General features: G+C 37.9%; 1 protein-coding gene across 1 annotated transcript; it reads left to right on the top strand.

Annotated features, from left to right (window-relative positions):
* Nucleotides 1–4,832: 4,832 nt before the first annotated feature.
* PRLR (prolactin receptor) lies at nt 4,833–20,946 on the top strand (the record flags this gene model as incomplete). Its single annotated transcript, XM_084224862.1, has 12 exons — nt 4,833–4,902; nt 5,879–6,011; nt 9,301–9,470; nt 10,271–10,437; nt 11,238–11,379; nt 13,347–13,479; nt 14,727–14,896; nt 16,147–16,316; nt 17,249–17,393; nt 18,223–18,322; nt 19,243–19,312; nt 19,936–20,946. The coding sequence occupies 12 exons, from the start codon at nt 4,833–4,835 to the stop codon at nt 20,944–20,946; spliced, it is 2,481 nt and encodes an 826-aa protein (XP_084080988.1).
* Between the last annotated feature and the right edge of the window lie 1,035 nt (nt 20,947–21,981).

Below are 21,981 nucleotides of genomic sequence, written 5' to 3'. Positions count from 1 at the left end.
AGTGTCAGTATCTACAACAGCTAATACAGAGTGACCTTTTTTTCTCTTTATGTTTTAGAAATAAAGGAGTGATGCTTTCTGAAATGTACTATTAACGGAATTTTTGTTTCTCAACTTTTCAAGTAATCTGAAATTCATGAAAGAGAGGCATAAAAAGCTTCCTCACATACATGAATCCCCTAGGTGGAAAATTCAGTTTTATACTTTATGACTATGCTATATATAAAAAATATCTAAAATTACTATAAGAAGATAGTGATTGTGGAGTTGGGCTTGATAGTTGGTAGAGATGAATGCACATCATATTTCAAGTTCTAATGTAAGTTCTAGCTTTCAGTCTATAAAATTTTACTCTTTAGAACTTATGATTTTCTTTTCTGTAAGAGACTGCTGTAAAAATAAATCCTGAAATTATGACTAAACCTACAAACCACCAGGGAAGAAAATTGAATATTCAGGAAATGTGAGACTGGTAGAGAAAGATTACTACTGTTAGCTAAAACATTAGCTTTGTTTTTGAAGGAAAACAAAGGCAGTAGAGGTGGTATTTAGAAAAGAAAAGAAAAATGGTAGAAAATGATCAGATTTTAGCTTTTGTTACACTTCTGCTATGAGTCTGTTGGACATTCTTTACCTTGGTTCCTTATCTGCAAAGTAGTGATAATGGTAATTTCTTCTTCTCTTGACTTTCTTAAGAAAATTTCAGACTCTGTTCTGTAAAATTAGTAGGAATTAAGAGTGTAAATACTGTGATGGAGACGTAAGGGTCTAAACTATTTTCATGAAACTGGGGGTTTGTGATTTTCCTTTTTCGAAATTGACTCAAGTCTTTCAGACTGAGAAACATATCTCCATGGGTGAGGCAATTTGTTTTGTTCATTATCACATCTTGACTGCTAACCAAAGGAAGGACTGCCAAGGGTTGTTAGGGGGTGACTTATGAGAGAAACTTTGGAAAAATATATTATAAGGCTGTATATAGGCTTTTCAGGTGAAATCTTAAAATTCTTGCCGCTGCTCCCATTTTATACAACACAGACATATGAAGTCGCAAATCCCAAGATATTGACTGCATGTCTAGGTTCAGTAGCAGGCACTCGGCTTCCTCACAAAGTACACCACAGAACCTATGTGCTTAAAATTGCCAGGTGGAATCAGTCACAAGAAATTCAGATCATAGAAATGCCTCAGCCCGTTATCTTCCCTGGAGCCTATTCATCACCCTGAAGGCAGTGCTGGCTGCCTGAGGGATTCAGAGACATCCAATTAGGGCTCATTCAGAGAGGGGAAACAGAGCTCTGGTCACACTACGCATTACAGCTTTTAATTTGCAGTGTAATCCAAACCATCACCGTCAATCAGAAATGCATCTGGCCATGATGCTCTGGCCATTGCTAGGAACATGTATTCCTGTTGGCATTTGTGATCTCTGTGTGGGAGGGCAAGCTCCTGCCATGTCCACAGTACAGCTGAATGTTCTAGATGGTCTAACAGACTCTCACATTCTTGCTTTATTGAGTTCCTTTTTTATATTTTGTTTCATACAGCTGTTGTTTAGCCTTTCAAATGGTAATGAACTATGGTGTTTTGAGGGCTCCTTAAACTGTCTTCCCCCAGGCCTGAAAGATGAACATTGTTTATCATCACGACTAATGGAAATGCCAGATTTTTCAGTAGAGATTGGTAAAGTACTTTTGGCTTTTGATTTCTTTAGCCACAGAAGCAGAAATTGTGTTGCACATAATGTCATTGCCAGTGGCTGATACACAGTTGTTCCTGTTCCTGCAAGCCTGAAAACATTGCAGATAGAAAATTCTTCCATCTGTGCAGAACCGAGTAAAGAATTCTCTGTCAGTCTCAAGAAATTTATCCATTAGCAGAGCCAGGAAAGAAAGTAATAAAAGAATGCAAGAACTAAAAGTCAGTTAGGACAAGGACATGTTTCTCTCAACTCTGCTTCACAGCACCTGATTTAAGTACTCGCGTTTAGCTTTCATCTTCATCCAGTAGCATTGTCAGCAGACTTTTCAAACCTACAATTTCATTATATTATTATTCCAGGGCAGAATTATTTTACAGGAATATCTAATTCTTCTGTGCATTCTAAAACACTAGTAATAGTTTCCATTTCCATCAAGGAGCAGTGCATTCTGGCATGTGATGCGCAGCTGTTGAATACTATCTAACAGCTGTGTTAAAAGGCAGAAATTCAGATAGAATGTCAGAATACAATAACTTGGTTGGAATTAAATCAAGACTTTCAAAAGGAAGCATATGATCTTTTAATTATCAGTTACTCAACCCTTGGTTTTGGATCACATTGTGGCAAATCACTGTCCACTGCATCCCTTATGAAAGAATGCATTCAGTCCTAAAAGAGAGACATTATCTCATAGCATCTTCAATAACACTATATACCCTTTCATGAAAACATTTTCATGTCATATATAGGGAAGATGCACTTTAGATACAGTTATGACAACATGAGTACTACCTTCTTATTGAGCAAGTATTTTCAGTAAAACAGAAGCCTTCTAAGCTCTATTTGAGTCTCAAATACTGAATAGCAAGCAACCGTGGAAACAGTCTTACTTTACACATTCTTATTTTCCCTCTTTTGATGCTTATCTTGTTTTATATTTGCAGATTACAACCACACTTGCATGGAGTACAAAGCCAATTTTTTAAATCACCATCATGAGACAGTCTCTATGTCATGTTCATAGCTGTGTTCTAAAATCTGTTTGGTTCTTTTTTCCCAAGTATAGGTTACAGAACTTGAGACAGAGCTCAGTCTGTCACACTGACAGGTTCATATTCCTTCCCTATATCCCTCTTGTTCTTTTGCACAGCCACATGACAGAATTGGTTCACAATCATCTAATTTTCAAAAGCTCCAGAGGGAAAATACTTTTTTTTTAATGCATTAGTTTCTTCCTCTCACTATTAATTTGGTTCTTTAGGTCATCACTTTACAAAATCATCCCATTTTCCTTGAAGAATTATCTAATAAAGATCCTTTTTGCTGATGCCTTTCTTTTGTTGTATTAAAAAAACCATTCTTTCAGCCAGTGTAATCAGTTTCTTTGTCAATTCTTCACATAGAAAGATACATACATAAAAGAAAAAAAAAATAAATAGTTATGGTAATAGTTCTTTATCCATATGACTCTTAGCTTTAAAGTACATTGTTTTGCAAATGTTCCACCTATTTTTAGAAGTAATAAAATATTGTAAATGTTGTCATAGGTACATGAAATAGTTACTGTTTGTAGTTTCATTATTTCCCCTTCATCTGAGAAAATGTGCCTTTTATGAGCCCAGTCATCTGGGTTCCTCATTATATAGCCCCATAAAAATGGGGCTATACAATTATTTTTGGGTAATTTCTGGCATTAAACACTAATGTTTGTGCCTGTCATTTGTTTACAGTAATAAAAACTGCGTGTGTTTACACCAAACCGGAATTTATATTTAAGTGGTTCTCCCTTCACTGTCTTTATATGCACAAAATGCTCTGAGTGAGTTTAAAACTAACCAGATGCAATTTTCCAGCCTGTAGCTCAGTTGCACGGCTGAAACACGCCTAGATATTCAGAAGTGGCATATGGGATTGTAGCCAACTGTTGTTCTCTTCCACATTGTCCACAGTAAACATGTTTTAGACTAAGCTGCATTAACTGATACTTCACTTGGCCTTGCACTTGAAAAACATTTGTATGGTGATGTATTATAGTTTCTTGATGTAGAAAATTAATTACATACTGAAAAATTAGTCATCTGATGAACCACGAAGGATTTTTCCTCACCAAGGGCACGGCTTGTTCCCATGCTGTGCTACAAGGAATGGGTTGCAAACATACATGTACCTGTGATTGCGCTAGGGGTAGGAGTGGAAAGCTGAGATAAGGAGCTCCCTATTTAGGCAGTAAAATGTTCTTCTTTAGTTTCAAAGGCTGAGGTTGGCTACCGAGAATCCAACAGCTGACTTCAGTCGTCTCCAAGCAGAGAGTGTCCTGGTGGGAGAAGCAGGAGGTTTGCTTTAAGTTGTTATGTCGTTTCTTCAGGCTAAGCAAACAGATTTAGTTAGCAGCAACAGGGACTCCAGCGCACCCAGAGTTGTAACCTGAATTCTGAGGACATCTGGTGGTGTGAGCCCACAGCAGGAACTGGGACTTGTCCCAGTGGTGCCACTTGCAAATCTGTATTTCAGCTGAAATTTACTCCAAAATCAAATACAGTAAAAACCATTGGTTGGATGCACTGAAAGAGTAACATTCTTCAGCTCAAGGGATCCTGAATTCAACCTGACAGTCCTAAATATTGAGAAGTTTTGAGATTGGATCAAAAATCATAAACTTTTAAATGAATGTTGGACATTTTCTATTTGCCTTCTGTTTTCAGGACTTTCAGAGTTCATGTCGCCCTCTTCTTTGCATCAGTAAGGGTAAAAGGATAATTCTGTTGCTAATTAATTAATCTAGAAGTTAGAACTCTAAGATAAGAACCCAGTATCCCAAGATGCCAAGAAATATGCAAGATTTGTTAATGCTGAGAAATTGTAATCCTAGCACTGCTAATCATTCAAAGACCTCTAGGAAGGCCAGCCTACTTCTCTGAGACTCTGGTTTTCAGCCTCCGAAGTGGAACTGTTGGTGTTGCCTCACCTTTTTGAGAGAGAACAAGAATCAATTACCTGCAATTCAAAAAGGACTTTGATCGAGTTATGCGATACGTATTACATGCTGAGCATTGTTACTGACTGTTGCATGATGGCGTGTTTTTCAGTGAGCCCTTGATCTGATACTTCCTCCTGAGGAGAGGCAGTCACCATGAAACAGAGATTCATTTCATCAGTTCAAATTATTTTGCAGCTTGCTCTGGCTACAGTAGGTCTGACTGGTAAGTACAAGACTTCCTGAAACACTTGTTTTTTCCTTAAGACACTTCCTCTAGAAAAGTCTGAGGCTTTACCCAGTCTATCCTGACCACCACTGGAACATGTACCTCTTTAAATTACTTTCTTCTGAAGTTTGGTATGGCAATTTTAAAAATGTCTGGAGTTGTCTTTTCTTTTTATATGATTAATTTAAGGATTGTTTGCTGGCAATACTGAAACCTTTTATTCATTTTATGCCTGTCACCTCCTTGGGAGTTAGCATATGAATAGTTACACTATTTGAGGTAATTACATGGAACTTTAGTGAAATAAAGATAAGCTTAGGTTAAAAGGGGTCACACGCTTATTGTTTTAAAATGAATGTAAATGTATGGTCTGTATTCTTGGTGTAAGTTAATGAGAAGTAGTCTTAACAAGAAATGTTCTTAAATGTATTTTTATTAACAGGGAAGGTTTGAACAATAAATGAATACATTCAGAATGCCAGTACCCCAAAAATTCTATCTAGCTCATTGATTTCCTTCTTTTTAGAATTTTCTGACCTAGAATTTACCCCAAATATGGATAAAGAATGGAATTTTAATTCTGTTCCATAGTTGAAATTTAATCTTAAAATTATCTGAATATACAAAATTTTAATGTTGATGGGGACAAATCCTAAAGGTCATATATTTATTTCCCATCTTCATAGTTTAATTTTGAGATAAATATACCATTTCGAGTTTAGATAAAAAATAAATGTTCATGTTAAAAACAAAATCATTCTACTAGCTATTTTAGAAGTTTGAGGTAAGGGTATATACTTTTTTGAAAATATTGAACCTTTTCACAGAGTTATTAGCTCAATTCAGTCCACAGTTTCGTGTAATTTTATTAATTCAAAAAAGGAATGCTTAGTTGACTTTTATCATTCAACAATAGCATCCAAAAACATTGCCCACTTCTAATTTAACTAGTTGGATTTTTGCACTTTCCTAGGTCAATCATACCCTGGAAAACCTCAGATAATACGATGTCGTTCTCTAGAAAAGGAAACCTTTTCATGTTGGTGGAAGCCTGGCTCAGATGGAGGACTCCCTAACAATTACACCCTGTTCTACAGCAAGGACAGGTAACAAGTGATGCATATGTACTCTGAGAGTGATCGAGTGATGGTTATGGCAGACCAAGAGAATGACAACATTAATTTGTAAAGTTGTTTTTATGAATCCATTTTAACCTTAGATAGACAACAGGGGTTACATAAGATCCATGGCTTCCCTTGTTGGAAGAAAACATGAGCACTAACAGCCTCAAATCTTCAGCCTGTCCCTCCTGAAACTCATCTACCAAAAATCCCGCTTGTCTGAAGATCCTGGAATCAAAGGCATGTTTGCCCATCTCTTTGGGAAGCACATGGCTCTCAGCTGAGTGGGGTCTCCTCTGAGCACTGAAGCATAAGGGCACCACAGAGCAGCAGATGTCCCATCACCCAGCCATGGAGCAGGGCAGGAGCGGGGCAGCCCAGCCCTGGGCATTGATCACCTCCTTGGGGACGGGGACAGGCTGAGGCCAGACTGGGCTGGGACATCAGCTTGTGGGTTGGACTGGCTCAGGGGGCTGTGACTGGGAAAGGCAGGGCTGTGTGGAGCTGGAGACCAGCTGAACTGGGGACCTGGGACCCAGCTCCCCATGGAGGGGCTGGGCAGCGTCAGTGAGGGCTGCTGGGGCCCTGCCAAGGAGCTTGTCCATTACCACGCACACTAAAACCCCCTTCTGGACCTTGGCCATTTTTTCTCCTGTTGGCTTTGTGGTCAGTGGTTCCCAAAATGCAGTGAAATCAGACATGGGTATAACATCTCAAAAGCTCATATTTTGGTAATTATCACTCCCTCATCCTGCCCAGGAATAAAGTGTATATGTTTGGCAACTTTACTTCACCTGTCCATCTTTGTTTAACTTTGTACTTTCTTCCTGAAAACAGTCTTTGAACAGGGACAAGTAAGCAGGGAGGCTCAGAGACTAAGTTTTTTTTATAAATCCAGGGAGATTCAGAATAGGTAAGATAAAGCCTCAGAAATCCCTGCTACATTTAAACATTTCAAATAATTGAGCAGAAAAAGATGCAGTCTTTAATGAAGTTACACAACAATGATTTGGAAACTTTTATTTTATGAAAGCCCAGATGTTTCAGTCTTGATCAAAAAGTTTAATGAACATTTTAATTCATACCTGTCGCTGCCCAGAGCCGTTTTGCTTAGGGAAGGAGAGAAGTGCTTATCCATTTATTAAATCTGCTGAACCCAGGCTCTGCCAGGCATTTTAGAGCTGGGCCATAATCGCCTTTCTGGGCTCATTTTGTCTTAGGTATAGACCCCTTTCTCCCATCTTTTCTTTGTGAACTGTGACAAAACTGCCTGGAAACTAGGGGAAACCTTATTATTGATGCATAAAGCATAATAATGGAATTAATGTTCATTCTCGCTCCACATCAGCTGATGCTTTGGATTTGTATATTTCTTCTCACCTGAGGTAGGCTGTGAGTACATCACCTTTGAGGCCAGCTTTGAGCACAAAACAATCCCTCTCCTAAATAATCCAAAGACCCATGCAAAGGCAATAGTAATTGACCATGAAGTAATTTTTTTTTCTTCTTTGAGATAGTTGTGATAATGATCATGTTAAAAAGCAAATAAATTGACATCAGGAAAGTTGTGGAACAGCTTGTCTTGATTGCAACCACACAGCACATACAGGACAACCAAGGGATCAAGCCCAGCTACTGTGGATTTAGGAATGGCAGGTCCTGCTTGATCTCCTTTTGTGATCCAGCGACCCTGTCTGGAGAGGCTGTGGATGTAGTCTGCCTGAACTTCACCAAAACCTTTGACACTGTCTCCCACAGCATTCTCTTGGAAAATCTGGCAGCCCATGGCTCGGACAGGAGCACTCATCTGTGTTAAGAGCTGGCTGATGGCTGGGCCCAGGGAGTGGTGGTGAGCCGTGCTGCCTCCCCCTGCAGCTGGTCACTACTGGTGTCCTTAAGGGATCAGTGCTGGGGTCAGTCCTGTTTAGTGTCTTTATGGATGATCTGGATGAGAGGATTGAGAGGACCCTCGGCCAGTTTGGAGATGACAGCAGGTGGGCAGGAGTGCTGATCTGTTGGAGGCCAGGAAGGCTCTGCAGAGGGATTTGCATGGAGGCCGATGGTGTGAGGGGCAGCCCGGCCCAGTGCCAGCTCCTGTCCTTGGGCACAACAACCTCGTGCAGCTCCAGGCTGGGGTAGAGAGGCTGGATTGGGGCTCTGGGGATGAACGTGAGCCAGTGTGTGCCCAGGCGGCCAAGGCCAGTGGCACCCGGCCTGTCTCAGCAGTAATGGGGCCCGACCGAGACAGTGATTTCCCCCTGTGCTCGGCGCTGGTCAGGTCACACCCCAACCCTGTGTGCAGCTCTGGACCCCTCACTGCAAAAAAGACATTGAGGTGCTGGAGCATGACCAGAGAAGGGCAGCAGAACTGGGGAAGGGTCTGGAGCACGAGTAAGAAGCAGGTGAGGGATCTGGGGGTGTTTATCCTGGAGAAAAGGAGGCTCAGGGATCACCTTATCACTCTACAGCTCCCTGAAGGGAGGCTGTACTCGTGTGTGGGTCAGTCTCTTTTCTCAGGACACAGTGACAGGACAAGAGAAAACAGCCTCAAACGCACTAGAGGAGGTTCAGGTTGGACCCCTGGAGGAATTTCTTCACTGAAAGGATAGGTAGGCATTGGAATGGGCTGATCAGGGAGGTGGACAGCCACCATTTCTGGAGGTGTTCAAGAAATTACTGGACATGGCACGTGGTGCTGGGGTCTGGTTGACAAACTTAGAGGTCTTTTCCAACCGAAATGATTCTCTGACCTTGCTGAAAACAAACTAATCGGTAAAAGAGCTCTCTGCCATAGGGCCCATAAGTTTAATTTATAGGGGTGATATACAAAGATATTTAGCAAGTTATCTAATTGAAGTAAATATTTTTCATTTCCCTCTTACTTGCTTATAAATATTGTTAAAATTTCTTTGTTTTGTCTCTGGAAATTTCTGGTTCTGTTCTTTTGTTGGTTTATTCCTATGTATAAACAAAGTGGATAAAGCATTCATCAAAACAACTGCAGTAAAAATGTAAACGAAGCATTTGTGGTAATGTCATTTGACATGCACCAAATGTTTCCAAGAGATGGAGTTATAGATATATATATAATATTAAAATATTTTTATATATATATTCATCTATTTAAATTTATTAATATTTTATATATATAAATTATGTATGGGAATATATATATACACACAAACATTTCCGATTTCTCTGCTGAATCTAGTCCATTACTCAAATATTATCTGCTTTGCTTCATTTCCTAAATTTTTTAATCATTTTGTTTCAGTGAAGAAAAAATCTATGAATGCCCAGACTACCTAACATCAGGTCCAAATTCCTGCTACTTTGATAAAAACCACACTAATCCCTGGACAACATATATTATCACCGTAATGGCAACAAATGAGATTGGAAGTAACAGCTCAGATCCTCAGCATGTGGATGTAACTTCCATAGGTAAAATCAAGGAATGAAATGGAAAACAAACTAGTTGGAGATGTGTGCAGTTTTTAATCCCAGATCAGGTAGTGATGAAAGATTTCTTTCCTCATGAGGTGAAACTTGCTATTGAGAAGTGTTCATTACAGATAATCTAAAATATGCATGGTAAATATATGTGAAAACTGCATTTTAATTCTAAATTAAGTAACTACATACTTGATTGTAAGAATTTCATGCATGAATATGTAAAAATTTTAACTTTAGCTGAAAAATTTGCTTCACTTTCTAGTTGTCTTCAGTATTTTAATTAGACTCAATGTAGATTATGAAATTTTCAAATTAGGTTAAGCTACCGAGTACTTCAAATGTAAAAATCTTTTTAACTGCTGGCATTGCAGTCTTGGAAGGGTAAAAGTAACGGGCTGAGCATTATGCAGGCTTTCTGTGGTACTTTATATGCCTGACTCCATTCTACTTTCTGCACACACATAATATACCATTTTAATTATAATATACTTAGGTTTTTCTAGCTATGAAATAGCTGACATTCTAGTTTTGCAGGAGTAGCCTTATAAAATTATCCTTTGTATTTCCTTAGCCTGACAAATTCAGAGTAAAGTTTAAGATTTGCTGCTACTGTTGGAAATCAGGAGCTAGTTCAACTCATTGAGGAAAAAGGAAAAATGAAAGGCTTCTTTATTATTCTTTTACAGTGCTGAAATATCTGAAAATAATATGATGACATGCAAAACTATAAAGGAGGTGTTTTTTTCTGAGAGAAAATTAAATAGCACACTTTTCATTCATTTATACAGTTCAGCCAGATGCTCCTGTGAACCTCTCTCTAGAAACAAACACATCTGCTAACCTGTCTTACCTTTGGGCAAAATGGTCTCCACCCCCATTAGCTGATGCCAGATCTAATTCACTTGTCTATCACTACGAGCTACGACTAAAGCCTGAGGAAAAGGAAGAGTGGGAGGTAAGGAAAAGAAAAAATTTATTTTATAAATGCTCTATTCAGTGAATTCTCTTGTCTCAGTTTAATTGATTCTATAAAAATGTAAGAATAGAAAAAATATTGTAACCAGATCTGATTAAAGAAAGAAAAATACTGGAATGCTCTGTAGAGACTGTGAAATTCAGTATATTTTCATAATCATCCTAATGTTATGTATGACAAAACCCAGTTACATTATCCTCTTCAACATGATCAGTTGGAGGCAACCTGCCCCTTAGAAATTCTGTTGTGGCCTACTCACATTTCACCATTTCTATTGGCATTCCCCACCTGTTGCCCTATTTCTAGGAATCAGCTTCAGTACTGCTACAGCTGAGTTTTCAGGACAAAATGTCATTCTTAAACTTACAGTCACATGTCTTAAATGCTGCCTAGCTTTTTGATGCCTTAATGATGGAGAATGCTATGCATTTTGAAATAGTTCTGAGGAGAAATTAGAAGGGTCTGAGAAAGTCACTTAAAGCCACTGAGAAGGATTTCAATGGGGGTTTATATGTGGGCTGGACTACTTGTAATGCTCCTAACATTATGGATCTGATGGCATATTAGGAAGTCTACATTTCAATATTTTCTTGAATATCAGAATCAGCAGTGATTTTTTTCTGTTAAATCACTACTTTTGGTTCTTGATAATTGATATCTTATAAATACTCACCTTAAATCCCTGACTTTCAGAAGTCAGTAACTCCTGACTGTTCCTTTATGGTTTATTTGAAGTGGTCCAATTCTTAATTATTTTCCCAGTCCATTTTCTTTTACAGACAGTATCTGTAGGAATGCAGACACACTATGAGGTGAGCAGCCTGAAAGCTGGGGTGAAGTACGTTGTTCAGGTGCGTTGCATGCTAGACCTTGGAGAATGGAGTGAGTGGAGCTCAGAACGAAGCATTCAGATCCCCAAAGGTGAGTGGATGATTGCTGCTCTGTAAATTGATTTTAAAGTGTAGCAGGTTCAATGCTGTGAAGGTTCCTAAATGCCAGTCCTGAAAACCTGGCCTCTCACAAGGGTGCTTTGTAGTGCTCTGTGCATTTTACCATACTTTCTGTGTAATTACTTTGTTAATCCTGTTGATCTGGTCAGGATCCTCTGCTGGAACTAGCTATGATAAACAATGTGGGATTTACTAGGAAGTCACTTCTGATACAGGTGTGCCTAAATAATTTATTGTCCCTATCCCTTAAAAACCATGTTGATTTTATCCATAGCTATAAATATCAGGTAATGTTTTTTGTATAAGAGCCTGGATTGAAAGCACTGATGGCACTTACAGATACTATCATATGGAAGTCACTATCTGTGTCTTACTGGATTTGAGTAGACACACTAAATATGTACGACATCATATCTTGTTGCCAGACCCTTTAGCCTAGTTGTCTCAAAACTTCTTCAGTTACTAGTTTTATTATTCATTATTTGACATGGATATTGTTGAAGTACTGTTAATACAAAAATATTTTTTAAATGTCCCATTTTCAGATCTGCCTTAGGCAATTAGAAATTTGGAAAATCAATGTCTCTGCTGTACATAGTAGAAAATATATATTATTGATGTAATAGGAATATTTTTGCCAGAAATACATAACTGCAAAAGTTTCAATCACTTCAGGGTTTTGATGAGCATCATCCTATTCAAAATTTAAGCATTTTTCTCCGCCCAGTTCTTAAGTGCTGTTCTTGAAACTATAAAAACTTGCTCAGGAGCAATCATGCAAGTAGCCTGAGTACTGAACGTAAAAACATTACAGTGAAATATGAGAGCTACTTCTTTGTATATTTTGAGTACTTCAGAAGAAAATTACTGGCAAGAACACCAACAAATACACATACATTTACAGTCTTCCTTTTTTACCTAAAATCAAAAGAAAATGACAGCATACCTTTCAAACAAACAGAATAATCTTAAAACACATATTTTGGGGGGAAAAAATTGGTTTTGTGTGTAGTGGTTTAAGCCCAGCTGGCAACAAACCAGCACACAGCTGCTCAGTCATATGTCACCATGGTGGAATGAGGGGAAGAATCAAAGATAAAATCTGTGGGTTGGGGTATGAACAGTTCAATAATTTAATACACAGTAAAATATAATAATAATTGTAGATAGTGATGATGATGATGATGATGATGATGATGATGATGATGATGATGATGATGATGATGATGATGATGATAAAAAAATAGAAAAAAATTGTGGACGATATATTTGCTCACCCACTGCTGATCAGTGCCAGACTCCATTGCTGGAGATGATGTTCTATGGAGCAGAGTGTCCCCTTGGTCACATCACCTGTCCTGCTTATAGTCACTCCCAGCCTTCTTGTTCTGTTTTGTAGCTCTTCATGGACAGTGCAGGAGATGCAAAAAGGTCCTTGGTTTAGGATAAACATGACTTAGTGGCAAAATATCCCTTTATTATGAAAATTATTCTCATACTCTATCTAAACCACAGTACTATACCAGTAACTGGGAAGAAATTATGCTAGCTGAAACCTGAACACCATAGAAAATAGATTGGATGGTAGAGTGTATTTTAAATAATTTTATAGAGCCTGCTATGACCGTATTTCAACATTCCTTATGAGATTTTGGGGCAGAAGAAAGTCACAGGCAAAAAACTAAAACTGTTCTTCAGTGCAGCTGCAGTGAGTGAGAATTCTGAATCCAGGTGAAAGTAGCAAGTTTTTGCCCTGAACAGCAAATTGTGTCTGCTTTCCTGTGCCACTATGAAGCAAGTTTTTCTTTTTTCCTGTTCCTGTTTTTCTGTTTTCCTGTTTTCCTATTTTCCTGTTCCCTGCTTGACATTGTTTTACAAATTCAAGGTGGGCCTAATGGATTAAACTTACTAATTAGTTCATTCCTTTATCTCTTACAGAACGGTTGCCTCCTGAAAAGCCTATAATAATAAAGTGCCGTTCTCCTGAAAAAGAAACATTTACTTGTTGGTGGAAACCTGCTTCAGATGGAGGACTCTTGACCAAACACACTTTGCTTTACAGCAAAGAGGGGTAATAAGTGCTGTATAGTTATTCAGTGTTTTGTTGGAAGGACCTGGAAAATCAATCCTCATTGGCTTCTTATTTTGGGAGATGCCATTTTCTGTAGTCTATGGTTTTGTCCAGCGGCATGTTATTGCATCACAGTAAAGCAGCAACATGTCTAAGATTGAAATATTAAATCTTGGTCTCCTAATAAAGGCAGGTATATAATTACTGTGAATTCTGTCTTTTCATTGCTCATCAACAGCATTTTAGTAAACAGTACAACTGCACAGTCCTAAAACTCTTCAACCCCACAGTCTTAGAAATAAAACCTTCCAAAATTAGCAGATACTAAAAATTTTATCTTCTGATAAGGCTTGTTGTGCACTAGTATTCATAAGGCATGAATGCCTCCTGGTTTCTGTAGTAATCTTTCCTTGGAACTCAGATAAAGTGCTAAACATTCATTTTAAAGAAAGAGTCAATAAGTCTTGTGAACCTATTTTGGTCCTTTTTAGTTCACGTAGTACTGAACTAAAAAGTTCAGTACTTTGCAATTACCTAAATAGATGCTAAACTCTGTGACTGTCAGCTGAGGCCCACTCTTAGTGTAAAAAGACAGATACTGGTCCAGCCAGCTATGGCAGAGTAAGAGGCCCACATCCACAACTTTTTCTTTTGTTGTTATGCATCTAGGAGGAGCATGAAAACAAAAACTACATATTCAAATTTCTCTCCTGCTTCCCCTCTGACTTTGGGAAGTTTGGGTATGGATGTGAAGGAGAGTACAAAGTAGATTTATTTTTTTTTTAATGATCAAGAGATGAAAGACCAAATAAATTCTGAAAGCATATAATTGTAATATGCAGAATTCCTGTAAGTGTGAGATGAACATTGGAAATACATAATTGTTAAAAGATAGATTAGAAGACTTCAGCAATCACTTTTACTCAGTCTCTGAAACATGTAAGGGCTCTGGGCTGTGCAGTGAGCAGTGGCTTTCAGAGAAGGAAGAGCTGTGCTGTACTAGCCCACAGCTGCATCTGCAAGAGCCTAAATCCTTCAGGATTTGTGGTTACTTCGTGGGGAAAATGCTTTAGTACAGTCTCTGGGATTGTCCAATTACTCTTTAGTTTGGAAGCAGTTTTCTGATTTTTCTTCACATTGCCAGGTGTGAAAAATCAGATCCAGCCCTAAATAATGCTGAAGTACTAGTAACCAAAATCAGGTATTTTAGTCTGTGTAACCTAATCACTGGGATTCTTTCATTTCAGAGAAGAAAAAGTTTATGAATGTCCAGATTACAAAACTGCAGGCCCCAATTCGTGCTACTTCGATAAAAAGCACACCTCTTTCTGGACCATATACAATATTACTGTGAGGGCAACTAATGAAATGGGAAGTAATGTCTCTGATCCTCATTATGTGGATGTGACTTACATAGGTAAGAGTTGAAAAGTAGTTTCTGTGGAACCAAATTATTCAGAATCATGGGTTTTGACACAAGAATTTTAACTCCAGCTCTTCTTGTATATAGTATTATATCCAAGTTAAAAACTTATACAAATAAGATATTCCTTAGTGTAATAACAAATCAATTTTCATCTCTTTAGCATCTTATTTTCTGAAGAAGCCAAAAATGCTAAAAGCTTTAAAATTATGTTCATATAAACATTTATTCGTTTTCCCTATTTCTTGTAGTCAAACCCTAAGAAACATCATCCAGCTAAAATCTTTTTTCCACTGTACAAGCAACAGAAATAAATTTGATCTTTTAACTAATAATACTTAAATCTGATTACCCAAAAGTAGTTTCCAGACCCAAGAGAAGCTGCATTAGTGCTTTTTATAGCAGTGTACTGATAATCTCTTTCTCAGACTTTTTCTACAGAGTGACTGTGGACAAGTAATTAGGGTTTTATCTAAGGGAACGGAACATTATCCTTGATAACCATTTTGTTGTCAAGGATCTGGCTGCCAGGAGTCTAGCAACTGGGAAAAGGCTGCTGGAGAAATGGCTTTATACTTTACCTCTGTGCAATGACCTGATGAATCTTTGATCAGACAGTGGTAAAATATATGCACAATATGCAGAAGCTCTACCTCTGAACTGAGGAAGATGCAAGTCTGACTGTACAAGAAACCTATGTTCTGTTTCAGTTTATTTTTGAAATACAGACAGAGCTTTAATATGCTGTTTTGGTTTACTTTAAAGTATCCTTACTTAAAAGTGTAGGGATCATGCGGTTGTGTTTTCTGAATGTAAAAGATGGAAGGGACAAGTTTCATTAGCTGCATGCATGTTTTCAGTGGTCCTAAATATTTATGCCAAGCTTTGATAAGATTACAGTAGAACATAACTTTCAAAACGTAACATTAAAGATGGTAACTTTGAAATACAGTTATGGGGGAAGTAACGATAAATGGAAGTGTAAGAAAAAATATTTTTGATGATAAAGGATTAAGGCAAATCTCAACATGAATTCAACATACTTACTACTATGCAGTGTGGGGTTTAAAATTTATAATTCCGTACTTAAACTGAAAACTCTTGATTTCTATATTACAGTAGCAGTTCTAAATCACCAGACCCAATGGAGATGGCAACTTCAGTCACATAATTTTATATTTCTTCCTAAGCTGCAAGGAAAAAAGTCACTTAGATTCTTACTGACAATTCTTTTATTTCAACAGTACAGCCAGATCCTCCTGTGAATATAACTCTGGAATTAAAAAAGTCAATAAAGAGAAAACCGTATCTGGTCCTGACATGGTCTCCACCCCCACTGGCTGATGTCCGGTCTGGATGGCTTACCCTTGAATATGAATTGCGACTAAAGCCTGAAGAAGGAGAGGAATGGGAGGTAAGGATGCCACAAGTTTTTGCTAGATAATGTTTTCTGACCAGCTAGATTTTGTCAGCCAGGTCCCATGCCTGAATGTAATGAAGCAGACACTCTGAATAGTTCATAATTTTTCAAAAGTGCTTGTGTAACCTATGATTTTCTGCTGGTATCTCAGTTGCTGCTGTACAATAGCAGGTGATAAAGTGTTTGTTTTTAATTATGGTCATTATTTATTAATCATATTGGCATTGTAGTTTAAATTGTTCCTTCTCATTTAGTCCCATTTCTTTCATGATAATTTGTTCTTAACCACAGGCACTTCTTAGATAACAGAAAGCCCAGTGACATTACATAAAATAATTTGAATTTATATAAATAACCATTAGGTAGTAACTGTAGTGGCCACACAACAATAGTAAGTTTTTATGGCTTAAACAGCTGAATGGCAAATTAAAGACTCCAGCTATTGGTATTTGACTCCATTCCCTTCTTGTCTGCAGAACTTCCAAACTACCTCTGTATCTCCTCCTGCCTTCCCCCTCCCACTGCACTTCCCTCTCGCCATTGCAAGACCTACTTTTTATTACCCTGTGCACTTCCACAACTCCACATTCCCTCTTCCTCTCTGCATTTTCTTTCTCCATCTCTTTTTCTTCTTCCCTCATTCATCTCTGCCTCCTCCTCTTCCTGTCACCATTGCCACTACCATTACCACAGCTCCTCTCTTATTTGCCATAAATTCATGATGTGTTTTTACAGCAGTTTAATTTGCACTATATACCACAGGCAGATCTCATTCCCACCTGCTAGAAAGCTAAACTATAGAACTGAAAGAAATGTACCATTATTTCATGCCTGCTCAATAATTGTTAGGTAAAGATATCCAGAATCATTCTATATTCTCATATTGATTACCCAAACCTTAGCTGTGACATTTATTTTATTTCCAGACTATTTTTGTTGGACAGCAAACACAATGCAAAATGTTTAGTTTAAATCCTGGGAAAAGGTACATTGTACAGATTCACTGCAAACCAGACCACCATGGACTATGGAGTGAGTGGAGCCCAGAAATGTATATTGAGATCCCTACTGGTGAGTGCCCAGGCATCCCTTCTGTAATTGTTATTACATGCAAGTTCGTGTTATATTTTTTTGTTAGCTCTTGGAGGCACCCATGCAGATCCCTTAGTTTCCCTAGGACAGACAAGAACATCATTGCTAAGGTAACCAAATCCCTATCATCTCTGCACCATACCCAGCCAGATACCTTTCCTCTTCATTACTTTATGATAGAGTTAAGAGGGTGAATAATTTCTTTGGTTATTTAAACCATGTGCTTTCTGTCTGTTGCCTCATTTGTTCTCTTTATGGCAGTTTTTAATTAAAAGAACACTGGCAACTGCATAAAACTGTGACACAGACAACAAAGAGCGACTGCCTTCAGACAGTAACAGCTCTTCATTACTCTTTATCAGGAATTAATATGAAATAAGCACTTCAGTATCAAAAGTGTTACATTACAATAAAAATCCTTAAAAATATGTAATCCTAGGTCACTTTACCCAGCATTTAATTAATTGTATGATATGTATTTAATAATAAAATGACTACAGGTTTGGTACAACTGGATTTGAACCCAATCTGTGTAATTGGCTGTGACAAAATTTTCCTCTCCATGCATTTTTGTATGATTTTTCCAAGGGAGTTTATTTCCTGTGCAGTACCATTAGTAAAAATTATATTCATTATTTGATATTACAGGGATTGTTGAGATCCGTCTGTGCTGCTGAAGCTCTCTGTTCGATAATAAATTTGGCAGTTTAGGCCAATTTTTAAAATAAAAGTAATTTGTGAGGTTTTTTGGCATGCTAACTGTGCATATGCTAAATATGTGTCCTTGAATAATTCTGGTTTTTCTTAGACTTTAGAGTAAAAGATATGGTTGTTTGGATCATCGTTGGTGTCCTGTCATCTCTCATATGTTTAATCATGAGCTGGATAATGATTATGAAAGGGTACAGGTAAGCCACCAATTTCACGATTGCATCGAGTCCAAGAACAGAGAAAACTTTTCAAAAATAGACTTCTTATATTTGATTCAATTTCCTATAGCATTTACCTTAGCTTATAAACTATTAGTTGTAGGTATTTGATTTATTTGCAACTGATAAAGCAGTGTCTCTGCTCCTTATGGAAACCAGGCTAAATTCTCAGTTAGAGACAGCTCTGTTAGATCTGACTAATCTTAGTTAGTCATGTTATATTCATCAAACGTTACTTGGAGTATCCCTGTTCCTGTAGGAGACATGTCTTTGGGTTTTGTCATAATTTCCTAAAGTCAGCAAGGTTATATTATGAGATAGTCTTTCTGTCAGCCTCTCTATCAATTTCCCAAATGATTTCTTAGAATCCTGGCTAATTTCAATCAAATTTGAAAGAGAAAGGTGTTGCAAAGATCATTGCTTTTGTACAAGTCTGACAAAAAATACTGGCTGAGTAGAAGAAAGAAATAGAAACTGTGGTTGGAAAAGCCATCCTGTTTAGCAGTAGTCAGGTGACAGACAGACATGCACAGACAGCCCCACTAACCCTCCTGAACTGTGCCTCACTTCACTGTTTCTTGGCCAGTGGTGAATTTTCAATGGTATTAGAGAACTGGAGGTTAAGGGACAGATGACAATTAAAAGCACATTAGTAATTTTACTTTTCCAGCTGAATAACTTTTGTATTACTGGTGTTTTTTATAATACATTTATGAGCTGTAACTGGATTTGTCAATTACCCAGCTTGAGAGGCAGACAGTAGACAGAGGTCCAACTGGGACATATGAGATATGGAAGAAGTGTTTAAAATCTCAGTCATATTCTGAGGAAGTGGGAGAACAAATAGTGAGCTAGGGTCTGTATTTACACCTGGTACGTTTGCTCCGGGCTTTTTTCAGAATGATGGCCTTTATCCTGCCACCAGTTCCAGGACCAAAGATAAAAGGCATAGATACGCATCTGCTGGAGGTGAGTGCCTTAGCCAACAACAAAAGAATTCACCGTAACTCACTTTTCCAACTTACGTACTAGCAAACACAGTTACCACAGTAAAGTGTAAAACTGCTTCAATTAATCAATGTTGGAAATAAGCAACACTTCCTGGTTAAACATGTGGAGGATATGTGTGAGTCAGAGTTTTGTATTTCGCTTGTAACAGGAGTTTAAGAACAGGGTTTGTGACTGCCCTATTTCCTGGGACATAAGAAAATGCCTCTCTGAACTTCCTAGTAGTTCTTATGGAAGATGCTCTCCATGGTCTTTTGCCATGGTGCAGAGGCAGGACATGTCTACACTACAATTCTCCTCCATTTCCTTCTTGTTAAACCCAGGAGACCCATACCTGCCAAAAGCTCCCTGCTCCTCCCACATTACAAACATGAATTTTAGGTTTGTCTCCCCTCTGAGGAAATTCAGGAATTTTTTTTCTCTTCTTTCAATATTTTCTGTAGCAGTAGAAATCAAGTTTAGGTCTAGCAGTGTAACTATCAAAGTGTTTGTACATCAAATATGTAGATTGTTCGCAATTGTTCTAGTCATATAATCCCTAAGGTTGACAATGAAAAATTATATCCTCTTCATTATACCTTCAGACAGGAAAATCTGAAGAATTACTGAGTGCTCTTGGTTGCCATGGTTTCCCTCCAACATCAGACTGCGAGGAACTACTGATAGAATATCTGGAGGTAGAGGACAGTGAGGATCAGCAACTCATGCCAAGTCATGACACTCCCAGCAAAAATGCAAAACTTATACTCAAGGAAACAGACAGTGACTCAGGCCGAGGGAGCTGTGATAGCCCTTCTCTCCTCCCTGTGAAGTGCAGGGAGTCCCGCAGCCTTCCATCTACTCTTCAAACACAAGATGTGAGAGCTAAAGAAAAGAAAGGGGGGAAAGGGAGCTGGGACACTCGCTGTGCGGCCTTGGGCTCAGAACAGAAAACACTCCCTTGTGAGAGTGTGAAGTCGTGCACATGGCTGGCAGCTCAGTTACCCAGTAATCAGGCTGCTATGTTTGCCTACCACAGCACTGTGGAGGCATTCAAGATAACACTGAACACCACAAATGTGAACTCTTCACCAGTTCTGGTGGGAAATGAAGAAAGTCGTCAGTCACTATATCCTATTGCTGAAACTGTGTATGATGACCTGGAAAAGATAAGCGAGTTGGAGTATTCCAAAACTGACCAAAACACAGTGCAGGTCAGACAAAATGAACACAGTAACAAGTCACCTTTCCCGAATCCTAAACTAATGGACTATGTAGAAGTTCATAAAGTCAGACAAGATGAGGAACCAACACTATTACTGAAACATAAAGAAAACAATGGAAAGACCAAAAAATGCACTGTACCAGGAACCAGCAAAGAATATACCAAGGTTTCAACAGTTGTGGACCATCAAATTTTAGTATTATTGCCAGATCAGCGCAGCCAGAACACACCTGTATCTCAAGAACCTGCAGCAGAAACATCTCAGAACCCTCAGCAAAGTCAAGCTGAGAAGAATACGAGCTACAGCACGACAACTCCAAGTGACTCCAGAAGAGACACCAGTGGATCAGACTACATGGATCCATCTTCCTTTATGCCCTCCTTTAAATAACCTTTTAGTACAGCACATACTTAGTAGCTACACACAGTAAAACAAAATCACATAGCAAACAGTTCTTTAGAAAAGCCTAGCCTCCAAAAGTCTATCCTCCTATGTGCATTGTACAGGTAATAAAATAATCTGTGAGTCGAGGTAGTAGTCGTGGACGTAAATCCTGGATCATTAGCACACATTTCTGACACAGTGAAACGAGGAAATGCATCTTGAAATGTCATGGAAAATGCACTGTAAAATAATTTTTTAGTTCTGCAAAGCTTCTGTTGGTTGATAAAGCCTGAGGAAATGCCACAGATTCAACAAAGATGAAAATTGTTCTGGGTGAGTCAGCAAACCATAGCAATCTGAGCAGTTCCTACACTAGATAAATCATTGCACAACTGTATTCTTTCCTAAAATGTGTTTTCTTCTGAATGCATTCTGACACTGCATTGTTTTCTTTATCTTTTTTCTCAATCCTTGAGAAAAAGGAGCTCTTGTACATGACAAATCATATATAAAAGCGAATATATTCTACAAATGGCAGTAAAATAACAAATTATTCTAAATATATTTTTGCTTTGTTTCAATGTGACAGAAAACTGCATCCCATTCATATCCTAGTCCGGACAAACCAAAATGAAAAAGAAAACAGGATAATATATATGATATACTGCCTTACTGTATATAATATACAATTTTACTTTAATATAAGCCCATATGTTTAACTATGTATTTTTAAAGGCTATTTTTCTATTACCAAAAAAAGAGCAAAATAAAATATTTTTTAATTTCCCAATGCCATGTAGCTGCCTAGGAACTTTTCTCTTTCCTTCTGCTGAGGCAGTCAAAAGTAAAGCTATAATTTCTATACAAACAAAAAAATTAATCTTTATACTAATTAAGAATACGGAGACATTTTTAAACTATATTTCTAATATATTACAGATATATTACTATTTGAATTGTAAATTATTTGTTTCACAGGTTTTTTATTACCTGTAATTATATAATTAAAATAGAGTTGAGGTTTTGAGACCCGAGGTTCTT

Source organism: Fringilla coelebs, assembly GCF_963513975.1.
Source record: "Fringilla coelebs genome assembly, chromosome: Z".
Lineage (NCBI taxonomy): Eukaryota > Metazoa > Chordata > Aves > Passeriformes > Fringillidae > Fringilla > Fringilla coelebs.
Note: the sequence above shows the minus strand (reverse complement) of the source record. Positions and strands in the feature narration are given on the sequence as shown.